At 37.2% G+C, this 21,236-nt stretch overlaps 1 protein-coding gene across 3 annotated transcripts in view; it reads right to left on the bottom strand.

The window, feature by feature from the left end:
- The window catches only part of doc2b (double C2-like domains, beta), a 286,240-nt gene that overhangs the window by 17,400 nt on the left and 247,604 nt on the right, over positions 1-21,236 (bottom strand). For all 3 annotated transcript variants that reach the window (XM_067407184.1, XM_067407185.1, XM_067407187.1), the window contains 2 exons: positions 17,395-17,469; positions 13,895-14,004 (listed from right to left, as the gene is read on the bottom strand). In XM_067407184.1, the coding sequence (XP_067263285.1) occupies positions 13,895-14,004; positions 17,395-17,469 (185 nt within the window). The remainder of the gene's footprint in view (positions 1-13,894; positions 14,005-17,394; positions 17,470-21,236) is intronic.

Genomic DNA, 21,236 nt, shown 5'->3' with positions numbered 1-21,236 from the left:
GCTTCATCTCAGTCAAATACATAGTATGACTGGAACTATTTACTCAGTATATCCCATATATTCCAAATTCATAGCAGAAGCTCCATGGGAGGATTTCATGCTATCTATTCACTATAGATGTTCATTTGCATTGAGCTTGCTCACTGTGAAATGAGTTTTCTGTGCTATTTGCAGTATCGGCAAGAACCACTTGTGGGGGTAGGAACAAAGGCACAGCTTCTTTTAGTTTTGTACAGGTCAATAATAACATTTGACTGGATACAGATGAGTAATTCACACAGGAAAAAAGAATGTTCTGCTGATGTCTCTCATTTACAGCAAGAACAGATGGCCAGAATAACAACAATTCCATGTGTTTAAGATGGTGATGAATTGGTCAGCAGCAGAAAAAGACAATTATTTCACCAAAATTTGAAAATGTCTTTATTTACTCACCCTCCTCATGCCATTTGAAAGATGAAGGATTATTTCTCTTCTGTTAAAGGTACACTATGTAACTTTTTTGTTCAAAATAGCAAATTTTAAATAAAGAGTCAATACATCATCATTCGTTTCACTATGGTAAGCCTATTAAAAGTGTTAATATTTTAGAACTGTTGGGATGGTTTTCACGGGCAATTGCGTACATACGTCACTCACCCATGCGTGTCTCATCAAATCTGTAAATTGAGAAAAGTTACTCCAGCTGCTTTGACGTGTGTATGGTGGGAGTGGCATAGATTAGTTGTCACAACAAGCGAGAAAGTTTGACATGAATAAATTGCTATATGTAGCTCTCTAACAGAGTTCATTGTAAAGCATCATCTCTGTGAAGGGTCATTTCATTATGGTTGTTTTAGTGCTGTGCTGGAATTTATTTTCAATGAAGTACTGCCAAAAGTTACATAGTGTACCTTTAAACATAGAGGTATTTTGCAGAATATCCAAGGCGGAAAGTGCCTTTATTAATCAGCCGATACAGTAAGTGGATGATTTACAATGTCATGCTCCAAAATGGAAACCAAACACACCATAAAAGTACCTTAAAAGTATATATGAATATTTTGAATAAGACTTCGGAATCTAAATTATACATTTGAGGGACTGACCAAAACATGTTGTTTACTGGAAATATTGTCTTCTGTCCAAGCTGTCAAAACTCATCCTTGCACATTGAAACCTGGCATGTCATGATAAGCATGAAAACCAATTCAGCTTATGCACTGTTTATTCTCCTATGGCAGTGAGCCATCTAATAAGTTCTCCTATATATGACTCAGAGGAAGGCCTTAAGTTTTGGTCTGTTCATCAAAAAAAAAAAAAAAAAAAAAAAAAAAAAGCAACAACAACAAAAAACAAACAAACCTTACAGCCAGCAAAAATGGCAGGTTCTACCCAGCCCATTTTGTCTCATGCCAGCAGTACTGATCCATACAGCTATATTTTCACTCTAGACATGTTTTTGCTTGTTTCAGTTTCAAGGACTGGCATAATCCTCATGCTTTACACCTCATAACATGACTGATTCCTTCAACTCCCTCAATAAGAAATATCATAAACCTCCATAAAAACTGATTTCGAAACAAGTATATGAGGCACTTTGGGTGTATAGTCACTATTACAGAGTAGTCTGTGATAGTTTATGATCTAAAAACATTTTCATACATGATGTATTTGTAAAAAAATAGCCCTATCAGGACATCTAACAATAAAATGCATCAAAAAGACTAATGCAGAAAGGGCGATTCTAGGATTTCAGCCTGAGTGGTGGTGTATTTGGTTGCATTTTATTTTATTATCAGATGAGAAAAGAGGAGCAAGCATTTTAGAGCTGTGCTCTGAGCCAAACATTGCCATCCAACAATAGAAGGATAATACTTAAACCAAACCTGAAAGTTTTTAACAACAATTAAGAGGAGGGCACAAAGTGAAATAACCTCGTAATTTTAAAACTAATCTGATTTTTAGGAGGCTGAAGGGCCAAAGCTCCTCTTAATAAGGTCTAGCAATGCCTACAGATCAATCGATTTAACTTACACAGCCTTGTCGATAAGGGAGGGAAGAACTCACACAGAATCCCTTCCAATCCACATTTTTTCCATTTGTTTCCTCTCCACTGCATCAACAATGTATTCCTGAATGCTTGTCCTATTCCCATCTGGAAGTTAGATGTGTATTTGTGACATACCATTGCTATTCATTACTAAACCGTTCAGCCTCGCTCAGTAGTTGAGTTCTCTAAAGACTTCAGTCATGTTTCAGGTAAACTGGCAATCACACTTTCTTCCCCCCTGTTGATAAAGGTCTTGAATGAGGCACAGGGCAGCTGGAGCAGAACTCAGGCATGTCCAACAGGTCTGCTTAATAAAGGCACTTTCCCCCTGTTATGTTACATGTGGATAGGATTGTTTCCCTAGACAGCCGTGTGTGCTGGATTGCTCTTTATGCTTTTTCTAGAATAGTTTTGTTTTGACTATGGCTGATTATGTTAGTGAGTATGTTTAATGCCAGCTGTCCTATTGGATAAATGTGCAGGGAGTTCAGAGATTTATGTACAAGGCAATCACAGTACATTGTGTTTTTCTGTGTGAGCTGGATATATTTGTGCACGGCCTTGAATTTGCAAAGATATTCCTGAATAATGTGGAGTAGAAAATTCCAGAGTATTGTTCCTTACTAAAATATATTCTAAAAATAAATAAATATATAATTGCTGCAGTTAATACACATACATGCACACATTGTTAGTGTTTTGTTTCTATGGTTTCACATAGATTTGGTCATGTCACACCTGTTGTTGGATTTCACTGATTCGTTCACCTGTGTATTTATTGGTTTTGCTTCAGTTTCTGTCTGTTCTCGTCATGATAGAGTTGGTTTTTCTGTTCGCCGTGTTTTTTGCCAGTGTGCTCCGTTTCTTTTGTTTAAATAAATTGGACTGCTGTGAGTAAATCCAGCCATTTATTTTGTTTTGTTCTCAACCAACGCTGACAGAACAGACCTAACAAAATTGATTTAGCAGCAGTTCGTATCCTCCTCCTCTCCCAGGGGGAAAGCTCCCTAGAGAGACACACACAAGACTTCCTGGACTTGTACCATCTAGTCCATTATGACGACAGCCTGTGTGTGCTTATCCAGTCTCAATGCTGAGACGAGAGCGCGCCTGCCTGGAGATGGACCTCGAGGGAGCTTCCAGGAGTTTGTGGACTGGTTCAAATTCCACTGTGGATCCTCCTATAGGCCTACTATCGGCGAGATGGAGTCCACACCGCACACTTTGTGCCACTTGAGTCTGCCACGATGCCAGAGCCAACGCTGTCTGTGCCAGTGGGGATGGAATATGGGGGGATGGAGTGGAGCCCCGTCCCGTCACACAAGGCGGATGTGGATGCGCTAAACTAGCAAGGGTGGGGGAAAAATCGATTCACATATGAATTGTGATTCTATCTTCCCCCCTATTCAAACTGATTCACAAATTTCAAAAATCGATTTTCTAAATGTTTATTATGAACTTGATTCTGACATTTCAAAGAAGGCGAAACTCAACTACGAGAGCAGTGCAGCACCTGGACAGTTTAGAGAGCGCACAGGCTTGCAACGGTGGAAGCATTATGAATTTAGCTTACTTGACAACAACAGATCATATCAATATCTTAACAAATATAAAATTTGAACAATATCAGCCAATAAAAGGGAATGTATATTTCCTTTATCTGAGGCTAAATTACTACATTTTGAGAATGCAATGGCGCATATATATTTCTAACTCCAAACGATCGGCCACTGATCGTATCCAGCGGATATTCATTTCCTTTGATTCCATATGTCTGTCAACTTGACAAACGAATCACATTTTAATGAGGCAGAAGCATGTTCACAGCATGAAAGGCAAATATGAGAGGCAAGAGTAAAATAACGTGGTTACAAAGTGTGTATAATTTAAACTACTTTATTAAATAACTCCCGACCACTTGGCAGTAACAGTAACGCAGTAACAGTAACGCAGTAATGCTTGCTGTTCAGTTCTCATGCTGCTGCTCTTCTGCACTCTTCCCTTTCTTTATTAAATCTCAGGTAAAGGGTTGCCAGATATCACAAAAAAAGCAAAACAATCCCCTTAAAATGCAATATAATAAGCAGACAAGCAAAACTGTACCTGGGGAACAAATATAAGCAATATAACTAGTATTACCAATATCATTAAAAGTCAAGAAATTTAATTTATTATGAATAAAATAGTTCAGTATAACATATTTAGATATTATAAATTGATTGATGATGAGATTGAAAAAAAATAATTCAACAAATCTTTAATTATACCTATGAGTTCTATTTAATATCAATCAGCTGGGGGCAAGGGCAAAGGTTATGAACCTCTGATTTAGATCACCCGTTTCTGTGAAGGATATTCGCAGTTCATCAATCTTTCCACAAAGGCACTCTAATACACCACTACACGTTGGTTGAACTAATCCTTTAAATTAATAATTTCATTTACTTTGTTTTTTCGGTTTCATTTTATTTTGAGTTCAAATTAAATTCAAAGTTTAGAATCAAATCTAAAATCAAATGCATATATGAAATTGAAATTTGTTTCAAAATTGAGAATCAATTTTTAATCGAATCATGACTCCAAGAATCGATATGAATCGAATCGTGAGATTCCAAAAGATTCCCACCCCTATAAACTAGAACCCTTAATATGGTTTGAGGATAATAGAACCAAGCCTGTTTCATCACCCTGTACCGAGTTATTAATGTCTGTATTCCGGCCCTGCCTCCCACTCCCAGCTCCTCTGCCGGTTGAGAGTTGGCCAAGAACACTATTACTGAGATGTCTGTCCATTCTGCGTTGGTCAAGGAGGCCATTCTTGAGATGTCTGTCTGTTCTGTATAGGCCAGGAAGGCCGTTTGTATCTTCACTGCCTGTTATCAGCCCTTCGTCGTCTCCTACGTTACCTGCTTAGTTTGCCAGCTCAGCCCTGGACTGTCGACCCATTTGCTCTGCCTAGAATCTCCATGCCCGTCACTCCACATCGACCTGTTGGCTCCACCGGGCTTCCTCGTCCCTCCAACTCCGCCTTGGTCAGTCATCGTTCTGCCGTTGCCATGGACTTACGTGCCTTCGTCTATGACACGTCCTTTCAACCCTTTGGCTCCGTCTTCCTTTCAGCTTCACCTCAGTCCTTGGGAGCACCAGCTCCACCTCAGTCTTCCGCCACCCTGACTTCACCTTGCCGCTTGTCCCTGTGGCTCCACCTTGGTCTCCAGGACTTCCGTGTCGCCCGGTCTCGTCGGCTCTTCAGCTCCGCCTGGGTCTCCACTGCCAGTAGCTCCGCCTCAGTCGGATGTTCCCATGATTCCTTCTGTCAAGTCTTCACCATGGCTCCTCCCTCCCTTGACTCCGCCATAGGCTTGCGTCATGGGATTCTGGCCGAGGACTCTGCCCTGGCTCCTCCTATCGCTGACTCCTGCCTGGCTTCTATCTCCGTCATTTCCTCCCTGGACTTTACCACTGTTATCTCTGCCTTGGCTCCTGTGTTTATCCCATGTGCCTGCCCTGTGCCCACCTCCTAAACCCCATCCCATCCTCGTCTGTTGGACTTTTTGTAAATTGTTTGTTGTTTATAAGGCGTGAGTCTGAGCCTCCATGATGGGAGATGTTACGGGTGATCTTGTTTGTTGTCTGTTTTGGTGGGTATCAATTCGGTTTCCTATGTTACTGATTTGTTTCTATGGTGAAGATAAATTCTGTTCATAAAATTAGGAAAAATAAGAGGTGAAGCACATCTAGCTTCATCTAATTGTCTGTAAACGTTCCGGAAAATGTGTTTGCAAATAGTATTTTTGTTTTCTTAAACCGCAAGTGTAAATTAAAAGGTTTTCTTGGGTACAAAATGCATGAGAGGTGAGCCACTTGTGTGGGTAATTTAGCTTTGAATAGAACTGTCACTGTCTGAGATGATGTTGGCAATGGAGGTATGCCTTTTTAGATAAATCACATGCTTTTGATAGCCACAGGAGGAGTTCGGCATAGCCCGCCATTAAAACACAACTTTGATGTTCATCGGCGGCACATAAAGATCGTCGGCAAATGAGGATTGGGGAATAATGGGAAAGACCGAATGCTGGAGAGATAACACCTCAGAGCTCCATTGTGTGAAAGTGTGAAAGACTGAAGCCTGACATCACGTACATGTCTGACTTGCACTCTGTAGGAGAGCTGTGGGTCTTTTTGTGAAGCTGTCCTTAAAGTTTTCCCAGCTCTACAAGATTCTACATACATCTGCCTTTATCACATTTACCGCTACTATATTTTTATTTTCCTATATAAATGGACTCTCCATATCCTCTAACACTAGGATTTTCAAACTTTTTGATGCCAAGGCTCCCTAAATAAATTCATTGCTTTGTGAGTCAATGCTTTCTAAATTATAAAAGGCAGTTATATATTTTCTAATGCTATCAAAATTAAAAAAATATTTAACGCAATTAAGGCAGCATTCGTTTTCCCTCTTCATCCTTTGGCTAGCTTTACAAAATATGATCACACTCTTATTCAAGCAAATGTTAATAAATGTTAAAAAATTATAGCTTTCAATTACACTGTAATGCTGAATGCCTATAATTAATGGCTAAAATTGAGAAGGAAAAAAAACCAAAAAAAATCAATTTCATAGAAACATCAGTACCAATATTGGTATTGGTGATACTGGCCTTCATTCATAAAAAGATGCCATTAAACAAATATTAAAAATATAGGCTACTGTCTTTATGTGTTTCTATGTTAATTTGGAGATTATATGTGAAAGTTTATTCAAGTACGTTTTACAAGAAAATAATATTTCAGTTTTCCTACTTCAAATTTTCAATTCAGTGTGTTAACTGGCATTTCTTTCTACTTATTTGTGAAAATTGTTTCAAAGTAAATCCTACAGCAAATTGTTTTAAGTGTTAAACCTCCGAACTACTCACTGGAGCATAGAATGCCAGTGTCATTTAATGTTAATGTTACAGAGAAATTGAAAGAGATGTCACTTCCTGCCAGACAGAGACAAGCTTTATGACAATTTTTATGACAAGCTGTTTTCATTTGTACCCTCTTTTCAGAAAGCAGAAGCAGACCGGTTCGAGTCAGACACAAGATAACTATTTTATCACTGGGATGTAGGCACAGACCATCAGGGCTTTACTAGACAGCCTTTACTGAGGAAATTCAAGGTGCAATAAAGTGCCAGAATGCGCATGAGGAAATAATGAAAATGTAGTTTTTATAAACGCTAGAGGTGAGACACTGAATATGCCAGTGTTTGGAGTTTATTTACGTGAAGGACAAGAGCGATCCCTGAAGGAACGGCCTATGAGGGAGACTTTCGGTTTCCATGGAAACTGGCTAAGACAGCCCTAAAGAAAAGCAATGGTGAATCATCAGGTGGTTCCTCCTCGATCCACATGTCTGCAGACGCACACACATATGTCTGTACTTTACCTCAAAACGGTAAACATCCTTTAAGGATTTCAGTCAACTTGTCGATATGTCCAGATCATATCATCATACAGCCTCATCCCAAAGGAGCTCATCCTCTAAAAACAGCATACAGAGCAAAACAGCCTAAATTAAGCCTTAAACCTTCATCCCAAGCCTCATTTAAACCTTTCTAAACTCTAAAATCACCCATTGTCACCTCCCTCTAGCTGTGTTGAATGAACCCGTTACTGCACTGCTTAAGAACAGAAATGTGACCTTTGAAGCGCAGACTCTCTGCCTCATTAATTCACACTCCAGTCCAGACAAATCTGGGAGACTCCAAACCCAGAGCTGCAATCTCAGCGGGAAAAGCCTGCAAGTCACACAATAGCTGCCTGCTCTCGCCAACTCTGGCCTGTCTAGACGACTCCAGCATGGACTTGGTGTTGGTGTTAAAGTTTTTCCGTCTTGCAGCATCAGATTTTGCTCAGGAAAGAGAGCAGATCACATTGAAACATTTCAGCTTTATTAGAAGTTCACAAATCTATCTGCCAATCTATCTTGGTATAAACCTACAATACTAAAGTGTCAATACTAAAAGTTCATTAAAATAAATGAATTGAGAAAAAATAGTTAATATAAGTTGTTTAATACAAGAAAACTCTCAAGAACACTACATATTTTCACTACATACATATATTCAAGGAGTTTTACAAATGCACGTGTTGGTGGTTGGGGGCAAATGAAAAAATAATACTCCACAATAATATAATCAATTTATCTAAAATACTAAATCAAATGTAACTCAAAGGGCACACCACAAAGTAATCAATTCCTTTAATACTTAATATTACTAAATAGTTTTGCCTTTATGTGAAGAAACACCACCTCCATCAAAAAACGAGATAACGATATTAAGCGAATGCTCTCCACACATAATATACATTCATCAAATACTTTTGCCTCGAATCTGCTAAATCCCAGCGTCAGCCCATTCAGAAATACCGGTTCGCTGGTAGAAACCACTAAACACTACTTCCCTTTGTCAGCAGAAGTCCACAGAAGAACCAATCGGAAGACCAAATCGAATCATATGATTTCAAGATGAATGAGGGTGTGTGCATGAGCCGCTTTCAATTGCTGAGCTGCAAGTTTTTACCATGTTTTGTCCATCGTTACAGTGCCAATGACAGGATTTCATGAGTAGCAAGTAAACACAACAGTCTTCTTTTGCTGCTGTAAAACTGACAGAAATGGACGTTTTACTATGTCTTGTTGTGCAAAGAGACTATACAAGGACTTAGCTGGTTTTGCAAGACAGTCAAATTTGATACCAATGAATTGACTAAAGTGACATTTTTAAAAATAAGGCATTTCAATAACTAATAACATTTTCATTACCATTAAAGTGTAATTACTGTACCTAAACACAGGACCCTGGTAAAAAAATTGACAGAAAACAAGTCAGACGGACTTAGAGGTTTTTGCATCTTAACTCTTCATTTGCTGTCAGGAATAATAAAGTGTTTAAAGCAAAAGTCTAAGTGAAACCTATAGTATAATTATTTGAAATGGCCCCTGAACTTGCTGCCAAAACTCCCTTTTAGCCAGCATAAAAACTGGACATTCAATCACATTAAATCATATCGCTTAACTGACAAAATTTAGGGGATTACAATTGCCCCCGTTGGTATTCTATACTATTATTCATGGGCTTATAAAGTGAGACAACTAAATATATTACGTAGCCAAATAAAATGAGAATGCAATTGATTTGATATTACTAGCATCTAATCTTTTAGTCAGCATATGATGATCAAATGTATGAGATCCAATAAACTGGTATTAAGCTATGAATTCTTAATTAGATACAAGCTCATCTGGTCAGAGTATTGGAACATTAGATAATATTCCTTCTCATTCCAGAGGACATTTTTCCTCTATATACTGGTGTATATGAGACAGAGACTGATGGTAGGTAGAAAAGTCCTCCGAGTAATGACTTCCTTTGCAAGCAGTTTTGTAATGGAAAACTAATCCATATTAAGTAAGAGTTAATCAACACCAAATTGAAATCGGATTCCCATTTAATGCTTTGTCAGCCCATATAAATGGTTAACTGTGACAAAGACCAAAAAGTGCTTCGTCAGTAATCAATGGCCATTTTCTGAACAAGTTGCCAACAGCAAGTTGCAGCATTGAAGTGAATGTGTGCAGGACATTAGTTAAATCAGCTACACAACATTGTTATTTTTGTTTACTGACATTCGTTTCATTAACCATGGTAAGATTGGAATCATATTGTTCATTTATGTGTATAGCTTGCTTGACTTACACTTTTGACCTCATTATCTGACACATTAAACCCTTTCTTATATTTGCAACATTTAACTAGAAAGACAATGCCAAGTGGTTTCTCTACTTAGGCAACTTGGTTAATCTGCTTTTAATGGATTTGAGGGATATTGTGAGTGTAACACAGCTGTTATGTAATGATACACACAAGTGGAGACTAATGTTCCTCTGTGGTGTAATCTTTACTGCCACTTTGTCTGTGCTATTATCCTAATGCAGCATTTCAATCACCGCACAGGGTTTCAATGCAAACTAAACAATCAAGCTCTGTGAAAAACAACCCATTTTGCAACAGTCATGTTTGCGAGGCATTAAATGTCACTCAGAAAGGGCCTGTGACATTTCAGCTGGGGTGAAAACACCAGGCAATATCCTATATAAAGGGGAAGCCAAAATAACAAATGACATGAAAAACTTTCAAATGTTTGCAAAGGTGAGTCATGATAGGTTGATTAGCAGTTAGCCTTGAGTCTAAAGACCTCTAGCAATTGCCACTTTGAATCATGATGCAAGAGATGTCTAAAGAGTCAGGTTACAAAAACTCTAAAAAATGTATGTAAAGTGTCTTAGACCATTTGGGGGTAGACTTAACAGTTACGTCACTGCATTATTATGGCAGTTGCTTTATTAAGGTTGCAGAAAAACAAGTGGTGATAACAAGTGGAGGAAAGCCACAAGATCTACGGAAAAAAGAAAAAGAAATGTCTTGTGCCTTTGTATGTCAGAATCAGAATGCAAAAAAAGGTGGTCTTTATTTTTATAGAATACCATCTTCAAAGATGCACTTTGAAGCTAAACAGACAGACTGAACTGATGGAACCTGCAATGATTAGCCAACTTTTAAAGTATGAATTTGACGTAAACTATCGATCTACACAATATTCACATATGCAGTTCATAGAGGACATATTGTATTTGACTGAGCGGCAGCACTGGTTTTCAGCCTGAATGCCGCGAAAAACACATCCAAAACGGAAAAGAGCTTTGCGATTGACTGTTGAGGTGTATATTTACAGACTGCTGAAAGCTACAGAAAAGAGAAGCAAATGGATCGCTGTGATTCACAGAAACAACCAGACTCTAGGTAGAAAAACTTTTGCAGTTATCATGTTGTGTCAATATGTTGAATTTTGGGGTAAATTCATACCCTATATATCGTATTGTTATATATTGTATTTAATTGAACTCATCATCTTATATTCTGCATAATTGGGTGTTTTTAAAGAAACACAGACAAAAACTACAAAAGTTTTAGGGCTGGATGATATGACGATATATATATAACATTGATATAAGTGATTACTCGTATTTAGACCAACCTATATTGTATTTATATAAAGTGTTCACATGCAGATTTGCTTTATGTATTTCCCCGGCGTCGAAATCAGGCACATATAAATGTCTGTAAACACGATTCCTGGCTGCATGTCAATATCCATGGATTACTGGATCTTTGGTAATTTGTAAGGAACTCTGTCAAGTCCAACCTTTAGTTTAATTGTTTGTTTGTTTTACTCATGTTTTCGCAGTTTCCCCTATTAAATCCAGTTGTGCAGCAGGCTCTTTTGCCATTCAGTGCGGATAAGGGGTATGTGTTTGGCGGGAAAGTGGCGTCAATGCATACCCTCAATTATGTGAGTTAACTATTTTGGATTGTAAAGTTAGTGTTTCATACATTAAAAAAAAAAAATCCTGGCAATATTTTATTGGAATTTCTTTTTAATATCGACTTCAGTTGTTCACCCCACATTTTAGTAACTCCACTTGATATATTTGAATAGCATCTGTCTAAACAAGAAAATGTTGTCAGTTTCACCACTTGTAGTCAAGACCAATGCACATCATTCACTTTACTTTTTACATCCATAAACATATTTAGAGAAAACCAATGGATGCTTTCTATGTCCTGTGAGGAAACTCTAGCAGGCAGCTAACTGGAGTGATTAGATCCTGATAATTGCTCTTCAGGGTCGCATAAAGTCCAAGGAATATGACTCAATTTTACAGGATAAAGCAAGCACTGTTCCCTCAATATACTGCCATTTCGTGAAGACCCCAGTACAAAATCTGAACATGATGTAAGCTTTCAGTTTTAGCGGACAGCGTGAGAAGTAAATTTCAACCTCCTTCACTGGTCCTTCAGCTGGAGGCTTTTAATTTTGATAAATGCCTTAACACTCTATAGCAGCGATCCAAGAATCATTGAAGGCGAATGCTGTTCTGATGTTCTGCTTGTAATTAGGTCTCAGTTTCAGCACTACATGGGGGCCTGGGGTCGGCCTGACCCACCCAATTACAACTGGATCATGGGAATCATGTAACCACGGACACTTAATTAAAAACATCCATATTTTTTCTTTTTCCTTATTAAAGTAGGATCTCAGTTCAGTTACCACTGACATTTTTGAAAAGCCCTCATTAAACTTAAGTTGATTTGCTTCATGTGCCACTTTCTCTGTTCTTTTTCTTTTGATTCCACCTATACGTCATGGGAACGTACCTAATGTTTTTTTTCTCTCAATATGTAGCAAATATGTAGGATACACTTTATTTCAATGGTCCACTTTAGATATTCTGCTAAGTTACTTTGCAACTACATGTCAATTAAAGGGATAGTTCACTCAAAAATGAAAATTTGATGTTTATCTGCTTACCCCCAGGGCATCCAAGATGTAGGTGACATTTTTTCTTCAGTCGATTACAAATGATGATTTTTAACTGCAACCGCTGCCGTCTGTCAGTCAAATAATAGCAGTAGATGGGAACTTCATCTATAAGAGTGAATAAATCTTGCTTAGACAAATCCAAATGAAACCCTGCGGCTCGTGACGACACATTAATGTCCTAAGACACGAAACGATCGGTTTGTGTGAGAAACCGAAAAGTATTTATATACTATGTCCAACTCCATTCATGACTCCTTTAGTGATGTCTGATCGCGCTCTGTCAACGGCAGTGATGTCTTGCGCATATACTTCAATGAGTGTCAGACATCACTGCCGTTGACAGAGCACGATCAGACATCACTAAAGGAGTCATGAACGGAGTTGGACATAGTATATAAATACTTTTCGGTTTCTCACACAAACCGATCGTTTCGGGTCTTAGGACATTAATGTGTCGTCACGAGCCACAGGGTTTAATTTGGATTTGTCTAAGCAAGGTTTATTCACTCTTATAGATGAAGTTCCCATCTACTGCTATTATTCGAATGACAGAGGGCAGCGGTTGCAGTTAAAAATCATCATTTGTGATCGACTGAAGAAAAAATGTCACCTACATCTTGGATGTGCTGGGGGTAAGCAGATAAACATAAAATTTTCATTTTTGGGTGAACTATCCCTTTAACTCTCATTAGAGTATTAGTAGACTGTGGTAGACTGATAGGTTAGGGTTAGTAGAATAAGTTGACATAATTGCAAAGTTACTTCTAGTCAGTAGAATGTCTGTTGGGGAACATCAAAATAAAGTGTTAGTAGATATTAAGCAGAGAGTCTATTAATACTCTAATGAGAGTTTGTTGACATGCAGTTGCAAAGTTACTACTTATAGTTAGTAGAATGTCTATAGTGGACCATTGAAATAAAGGGCCCTATTTTAACAATCTAAGCTCATGGTCTAAAGCACACAGCGCAAGTGCACTTATGGTTTGTCGAATCCACTTTTGCTTGTTTAAGGACGGGAAAAAGGCGTGCCCGGTTAACGGTATAAAAGAGTTGTCCCTATTCTCTTAATAAATAATTGGTGTGTTTTGGGCATAATATGCAATAAACCATTCCCCAAAATGATAACTGCTTCGGGCTGAATCTAGCAAAAAACACTTACGTCGCGCCTGGCATCGCATTGTGCCGGGTGTACGATAGGGCCCAAAGTGTTACCTAAATTTGTCTTTCTAGGTAATTAACCATTCGCTAAACTCCACTAACAACCAAGTCACTTCTTTACGATGGATAAGCTTTTGTCATTTCCAGTGGCAACTCAACACAAATAAGTTGAGCGTTTAGACACAATTGTTTAATTGTTGAATTTTGCAGAGGCCTTGACATATCAAATTCACAGTAAGTAATGAATGTATAGATTGTGATTGAGTACCTGAGTGTTTTGCGAACCATATCTTCATCTGTTATTCCATAATACGTCAGGGTCTCACTCCAGACAGGGTTGAGAGTGTTGCGTAGGGTTTTGGTGCGGAGCTTATTGGCCTAGAAGAAATGATAGATTTGCCTGTAGATTAGTGGTTGTGTTCACTGGCACTCTTTAGTCTTTTATTCTTAGCACAAGCTAAGAATATACCAGACCTTCCATTTCGCCATGTCAGGCAAATCAGGGGTTTAAACTCTGTATTTAAACATGCACCAAATTTTGGTAACAGGGTTGCAAAATAGCAAATCACACTTAGAATGAATGGAAATTAAAACAGCTTGTATAATATTTAGTTTGACTTTCCAAGGCTTTCCAAGCATTTTATAAAGCTTAAGCACATTCTTGCACCATTTGTTTAAAAAAGGAGAATAAATCATGTCAGGCACTATGTTGTACCCTGTTGATGGAAAATGGGAAAGTTCCTCAGGTGTGATTAGCGCCTGAGTCCTCATCTAGCACATCTGTGAGGTGTTTCCTAATCCTAATGGGATAACTCTGATATCCTATCCCATTTGATTAATCTATAACCCTGTGAAGGAGAATTCAGCTCTGCTATACGACATATGATCCATACAGAAGGAAGATGACTTATGTTGTCAGTATTAAGTGGATTGTTGCAAGGTGAGCAAGGAGGTTACCAGTCAAAAATAGATGACTTATAATGAGAGGCATGATGGTAATTTCTAGCACACAGAGATGGTCAGTGACAAGGAAAAACTGACATTTAGATCTTAGGGTAGCACTGATCAGTTTGATTAAAGTATTCTAGACCCATGGTGGGACAGAAAGAGTTGATATAAAAGAGTGTTTGTTGCCGTAAGTAAGTTTATGAAGAACATAATGGTTAAAGGATTAGTTCACTTTCAAATAAAATTCATGATAATTTACTCACCCCCATGTCATCCAAGATGTCAATGTCCTTCTTACTTTAGTCATAAAGAAATTAAGGTTTTTGATGAAAAAACTTCCAGGATTATTCTCCTTATAGTGGACTTCAATGGCCTCCAAACGGTTGAAGGTCAAAATTACAGTTTCAGTGCTGCTTCAAAGGGCTTTAAATGATACCAGACGAGGAATAAGGGTCTTATCTAGCGAATCGATCGGTCATTTTCGAAAAAATGTAAATGTATATGCTTTATAAACACCAATGATCGCCTTCCAAGTGCTTCCGCCAAAACCGCACTTTCATATTCTTCAAAAATCTCACGCTGTATGTCCTACACCTTCCCTATTCTACTTATGGAATGAACGCAGCGCCAGTTCAATTTTATTCCTTTTGATTCCTCGTCTGGTATCGTTTAAAGCCCTTTGAAGCTGCACTGAAACTGTAATTTTGACCTTCAACCGTTTGTAGGCCATTGAAGTCCACTATAAGGAGAATAATCCTGGAATGTTTTCATCAAAAACCTTAATTTCTTTTCGACTGAAGAAAGAAAGACATGAACATCTTGGATGACATGGGGGTGAGTAAATTATCAGGACAATTTTATTCAAAAGTGAACTAATCCTTTAAGTACATATTAATCTGAAGTTTAATACCTCAGACTCAAGAGTCTTATTTAAAGAAGTTCTGTTTATTTCTAGAAGATTTCTGTTTATTTCTTGAAGATTTCTGAGACTGGGTGAAACATAAGAACCAAATGTATGATTTTAAAGCTCAAAGTATACTTTGGCTGTCTGCACTGTCCTTCACTTTTGTCATCAGGATGGTCTGCAGACGTCTGCACGGATGATGCGCGTACAACAGCGCATGCACAAGGTGAATGTTGAGACAGAAGAGTCCACTAGGTGGCAATACGCAGTTGTGTTGTACTGTGCGATAGTGGAAGAAGAATGCGGAAAGAGCGAAATCCATCCATCCATCCATCCATCCATCCATCCATCCATCCATCCATCCATCCATCCATCCATCCATCCATCCATCCATCCATCCATCCATCCATCCATCCATCCATCCATCCATCCATCCATCCAACCATCAGGGATTCCAATTGTAAACACAAACAGACACTTCCAGCAAGCTACCTTCCATCTGATGTGATTTAAAATATAATTTTAACTTATTTATACTGGATTGTACAGCTATAGCTTGTTCTAAAAACTGACTAGAATGCGTCTACACTGAAAGAGTAAAGAGTTTGACAGCCTTCAGGATGAGCTAATAGTTCTCAACCTTTCTAATTCAAACAAATTAGAATGAAGATATTACCTCCAGTATTTGTTCTACAATTATGACAAAGCTTCGTTTATTATTTTTAAAAATCTTTTTTATAAACTGTGAAACAAACAGAAACAATAGGTATTGAAAAAATAATTTCGCATTTTAGTTAACTTAGACCATTTTTATTTCATCGACATTACTATGAACAAATTTTATTAATAATCATATTAATCGGTAACACTTAACAATAAGGTTCATTGGTTAACATTAGTTAATGTATTAACTGACATGAACTAACCATAAGCAATACATTTGTTACTGTATTTAATGATCTTTGTTAATGTTAGTTAATAAAAATAGTTCATTGTTTGTTCATGTTAGTTCACAGAGCATTAACTAATGTTAACAAATACAACACTTGATTTTAATAATGTATTAATGTATAAATGTTGAAATTAAATGCTAAATGCTGTAGAAGTGCAGTTCACTATTAGTTCACGTTAACTAGTTAAGTACACTCTAAAAAATGCTGGGTTAAAAACAACCCAAGTTGGGTTGTTTTAACTCAACAGTTGGGTTAAATGTTTGCCGAACCTGCTGGGTAGTTTTATTTAAACCAACTATTGTTTAAAAATTGCTATATGACTAGCTTAAAATGAACCCAAAATAGTTGGGAAATTAAAAGCCAGATGCAATTAGAGGCAACAATAATAGACAAAAGGTGAATGTTTATTAATAAGCTTTAATATTTTATTAATATAAATTTAATAGTTTATTAATATACATTTATTAATAAGCAATTTAATAAATGTTTATTGTTTAATAATTATTCATTGAACATTAATAAATGTTCATTTCCAACATACTTTGGGTTAATTTTAATTAAGCAATACAGTCATTTTTAAACAATAGTTCAATAAATAAAGTTAAATAAAACTACCCAGCAGGTTGGGCAAACATTTAACCCTACCGCTGGGTTAAAACAACCCAATTGCTGGGTTTGTCCATTTTCAACCCAACTTGGGTTGTTTTTAACCCAGCATTTTTTAGAGTGTAATTTTAACTAATGCTTTTAGTGAACTAAAACTGAACTAAAACTTATTTTAAAGTGTTACCTATTAATCTGAATAATTTGAAGTAATCCTGTGACCTTCTTGGAAGTTTGCAGAGACCCCCTAATCAGTCAAGGGCCCCTGGTTGAGAGCCACTGCGTTAAAACATACATTTAAATGACACGTTTCTTTAGAATATAAAACAAAGTATCTCCAAGTGGTGAGCAGGCACATACCTTACTTGCTCCAGGCAGCAGGTGCAGCTTAACATAGGGATCTGACAGCCCATTGTGATCCATTGGTTTGAGTCCCTGAGAGACAGGGAAAGAAAAAAAAAAAGTGTGACTTATGAAAAACAACCACTTTTAGACATTCTGTGAAGTCAACACCACAAAGCACTATGTCAGCCTGATAGATTCCACAGGGTTTAGATATCCAATTCATGTCAAACTCGTGCTTTTTCTAACAAGACGTGGTGTTTCAGATCCGGCCAAATAAGCTAATTAGAAATGCTGGAGGTGATGTCGTGCCATGACAGCAGAGCACTCTCCTGTAGCTCTTAGCTTTCTATTAACATGCATTTTAGTATAGGCAAAAAGCTCAAGCACTTTGTGGACATGGCATAAAAAGCCCAATCATTGCAGAAATATCAGACGTGCAATCATCCAAAAATAAATTGAGCAATTGTTTTGGTGCCAATAATAATAACGGATGCTGTATTTTTCATTCACGTTCAACTTTGTCTAATGCATGTTTCTGAAATTTTGTTTATAATCAGCTCTCAAAAGATTCAACCTGATTCATTATTAAGAATGTTTTTTGAGCCATTTAAGCAGCCTTGGGGTCTTTGAGATCTCACACGAAACTTGAGGATATGAATTAACTACAAGCTGCACAGGATTTAGAGTAAATATCAATACAAAGCTAGACAACACTGTCTGCTGTCAGAGAGTTTGTGAGGCAAACATTGATCTAATTGAAAACCCCTGCACCACCTGACACCCACCATCTCCTCTGCTCTACTGCTTAATTACCATATTTGTAGTGGGATTCAGTGAGGTAACATTGGACTTTGGATGTGTAGGGCTGTGTCGTTCTTGAGGCCCATCAACATCACAGAGGGTATTAATGAATAATGCCATAGAATTTTTTTTTTTTTTCTCCCAACACTGTTAACCATCACGTTCACAGTGGAATAAAAGCACTGCGGTCTCTCAGAAACCTTGTGGGGAATGTTTTTGATTAAGGGAACATGTTCCACACAAAGTCTGGATTTACCTTTGTGGTTTTCATTTTAGCTGTCTGCATAATGCAACTTTGGAGCATAATTTGAGAAAAGTGTTTGTTATCTTCAGTAAACAACAGTCAAATGTGTTTTATGCGCTAATAAAATAAAGTTTATTCCCCCCTGCTGAAAGAGCTTCAGGTCTTTTCAGAGGTGTCTGGTAAGAAATCGTATTTCTTTATATGTTCAGCAGGAACCAAGTTAGTGAGAGAAAGAAAAGGAAAAATAATTAAAATTTGGTTACACTTTATTTTATGGTGTACTTGTTACAGTGTAATTATACATTTAAGGACTGAGTAGTATTAATTAACAACATGTACCTACTATAGGGTTCGGAATAGGGTTTGGTTTAGGGTTAGTTGCATGTAATTGTGCATAATTTACTGCAATTACTACAGTAAGGATACTAAAATAAAGTGCTTCCCAAATGTTTTATCTCATAATTTCCTTTGAAGTATGTATGTTAAAGGGTTAGTTCACGCAAAAATGACAATTTTGTCATCATTTACTCACCCTCATGTCATTCCACACCCATAAAACATTTGTTAATCTTCGGAACACAAATGAATATCATTTGATGAAATCTGAGAGCTTTCTGTCCCTCCAGAGACAGCTACACATCTGATACTTTGACACTTCAAAAAGTTCATAAAGAGATCGTAAAACTAATCCATATGAACTGGTGGTTTAGCCCAAATTCTCTGAAGAGACTCATACGCTTTATATGATGAACAGATTGAATTTAGATTTATATTTACTTATCAACTCACATATCAGTTGTGGTAAATGGAAGCTCAATCATGTTTGCTTGATGTGTGAGAACCTGAGACTCATTCTTGTGTGTTACGAAGCACATTTGAGCTTCCAGAAGAACCAATGAGGTTATTTCTCATGTTATGCAGCACATTTGAGCTTCCAGATGAGGTTAGTTCTTGTGCGTCAAGCAGGATCCTTTGATCTTCTGCTTATGTTCGCTAATAAATGTTTATATGTGAATAAAAGCCTAAATAAACACATTGCTCTTAGCCCGGATTTTATATTTACTTAAAAATATAATTACAATATACTTAATATTTTAAGTTTGACTGCATTACTTACAAAATATAAGTATATTCTACTAATTTGTTTGAATGTGTTAAAGGGATAGTTCACCCAAAAATTAAAAATTGATGTTTATCTGCTTACCCCCAGGGCATCCAGGATGTAGATGACTTTTTTTCTTCAGTCGAACGCAAATTATGATTTTTAACTGCAACCGCTGCCGTCTGTCAGTCAAATAATAGCAGTGATTGGGAACTTGAACAATAAGAGTTGAAAAAACTTCCATAAACAAATCCAAATTAAACCCTGCGGCTCGTGACGGCACACTGATGTCCTAAGACACGAAACGATCAGTTTGTGCGAGAAACCGAACAGTATTTATATCATTTTTTACCTCTAATACACCACTATGTCCAACTTCGTTCAGCTTCCGCTTGTGAGGTCTGATCGCGCTCTGACAACGGAAGTGATGTCTCGCGCTCATTGAAGTATATGGGCGAGACATCACTTCCGTCATCACAGCGCGTTTTTTGACCTCACTAACAGGAAGCTGAAAGAAGTTGGACATAGTGGTGTATTAGAGGTAAAAATTATATAAATAATGTTCGGTTTCTCGCACAAACCGATCGTTTCGTGTCTTAGGACATTAATGTGTCGTCACGAGCCGCAGTTTTTAATTTTGATTTGTCTAAGCAAGTTTTATTTACTGTTATAGTTGAAGTTCCCAATCACTGCTATTATTTGACTGACAGACGGCAGCGGTTGCAGTTTAAAATCATAATTTGCGTTCGACTGAAGAAACAAATTCACCTACATCTTGGATGCACTGGGGGTAAGCAGATAAACATCAAATTTTCATTTTTGGGTGAACTATCCCTTTAATAAATGTAAGTTAATTGTCCTGACCACGCCTCCTTCACACTGGTTTGCGGTTGGTAATGACGCCATTTTGTCCTGGTGAGTTTGAATTCAAGGAGCTGTTGATGAGCAGTTGGAACATTTGTTTTGGCTGTTCTACAGACATTTTTTCCAAACATTTACCTTTTTATAGTTTTTCACCAAAGGAGAAAATCACAATTTTTAAGTTACCATCATCGAGGGTCAGGGTTTGTTTTAGTTGGGCTCTTGACCCTTGACTTTTTAATATTAGATTTTGTTTGGGCAGTTTTAACTGCGTTAAAACCAACCAGACAAGCAAAGTTTAAAGATGATCAGGTTGTGTTGATTATGTTTTCACATAATCATTATTTGATCTGAATCACTGAACTCATTTAGAGCCCAATATCTGAGTTAGATTTACATTTTTGATTACAGCAGCACTGTGATTCTACAGCGGAAGATCAACTTTTACAACACAATTTTTTTATTTTTAAAAAGTTGTCCTTATCAAAAAAAAAAAAAAAAAAAAAAATTTTAGGAACACAGACATCAAGAATCAGCCTGTGATTCTCAACAACAGTGACAAGCAACATATTCTGATAAACAGATCAACTCTGAACATTAGAAAACAAACTACTAAAAAGTCACAGAAAAACAGCAAAATTTAAATAGTGAGAATAAAGAAAATTACTAAGACAATTCAGTTCATAATTTATTCATGCAGCAATGCATGATGGGAGGCATGGATGAATTTTGATTGGTGGCAAGTTAACTTGCTTAGTACATTGAACTTAAATATACTAGGTGTAATAACTACAAAGTAATTAATATTACAAAACATTTTAGGTTAAAAGAACTCGAATTATTAAGTTA

This window comes from Chanodichthys erythropterus, chromosome 13 (genome assembly GCF_024489055.1).
Source record: "Chanodichthys erythropterus isolate Z2021 chromosome 13, ASM2448905v1, whole genome shotgun sequence".
Classification (NCBI taxonomy): Eukaryota; Metazoa; Chordata; class Actinopteri; order Cypriniformes; family Xenocyprididae; genus Chanodichthys; species Chanodichthys erythropterus.
This window is presented reverse-complemented; position numbering and strand designations above follow the sequence as displayed.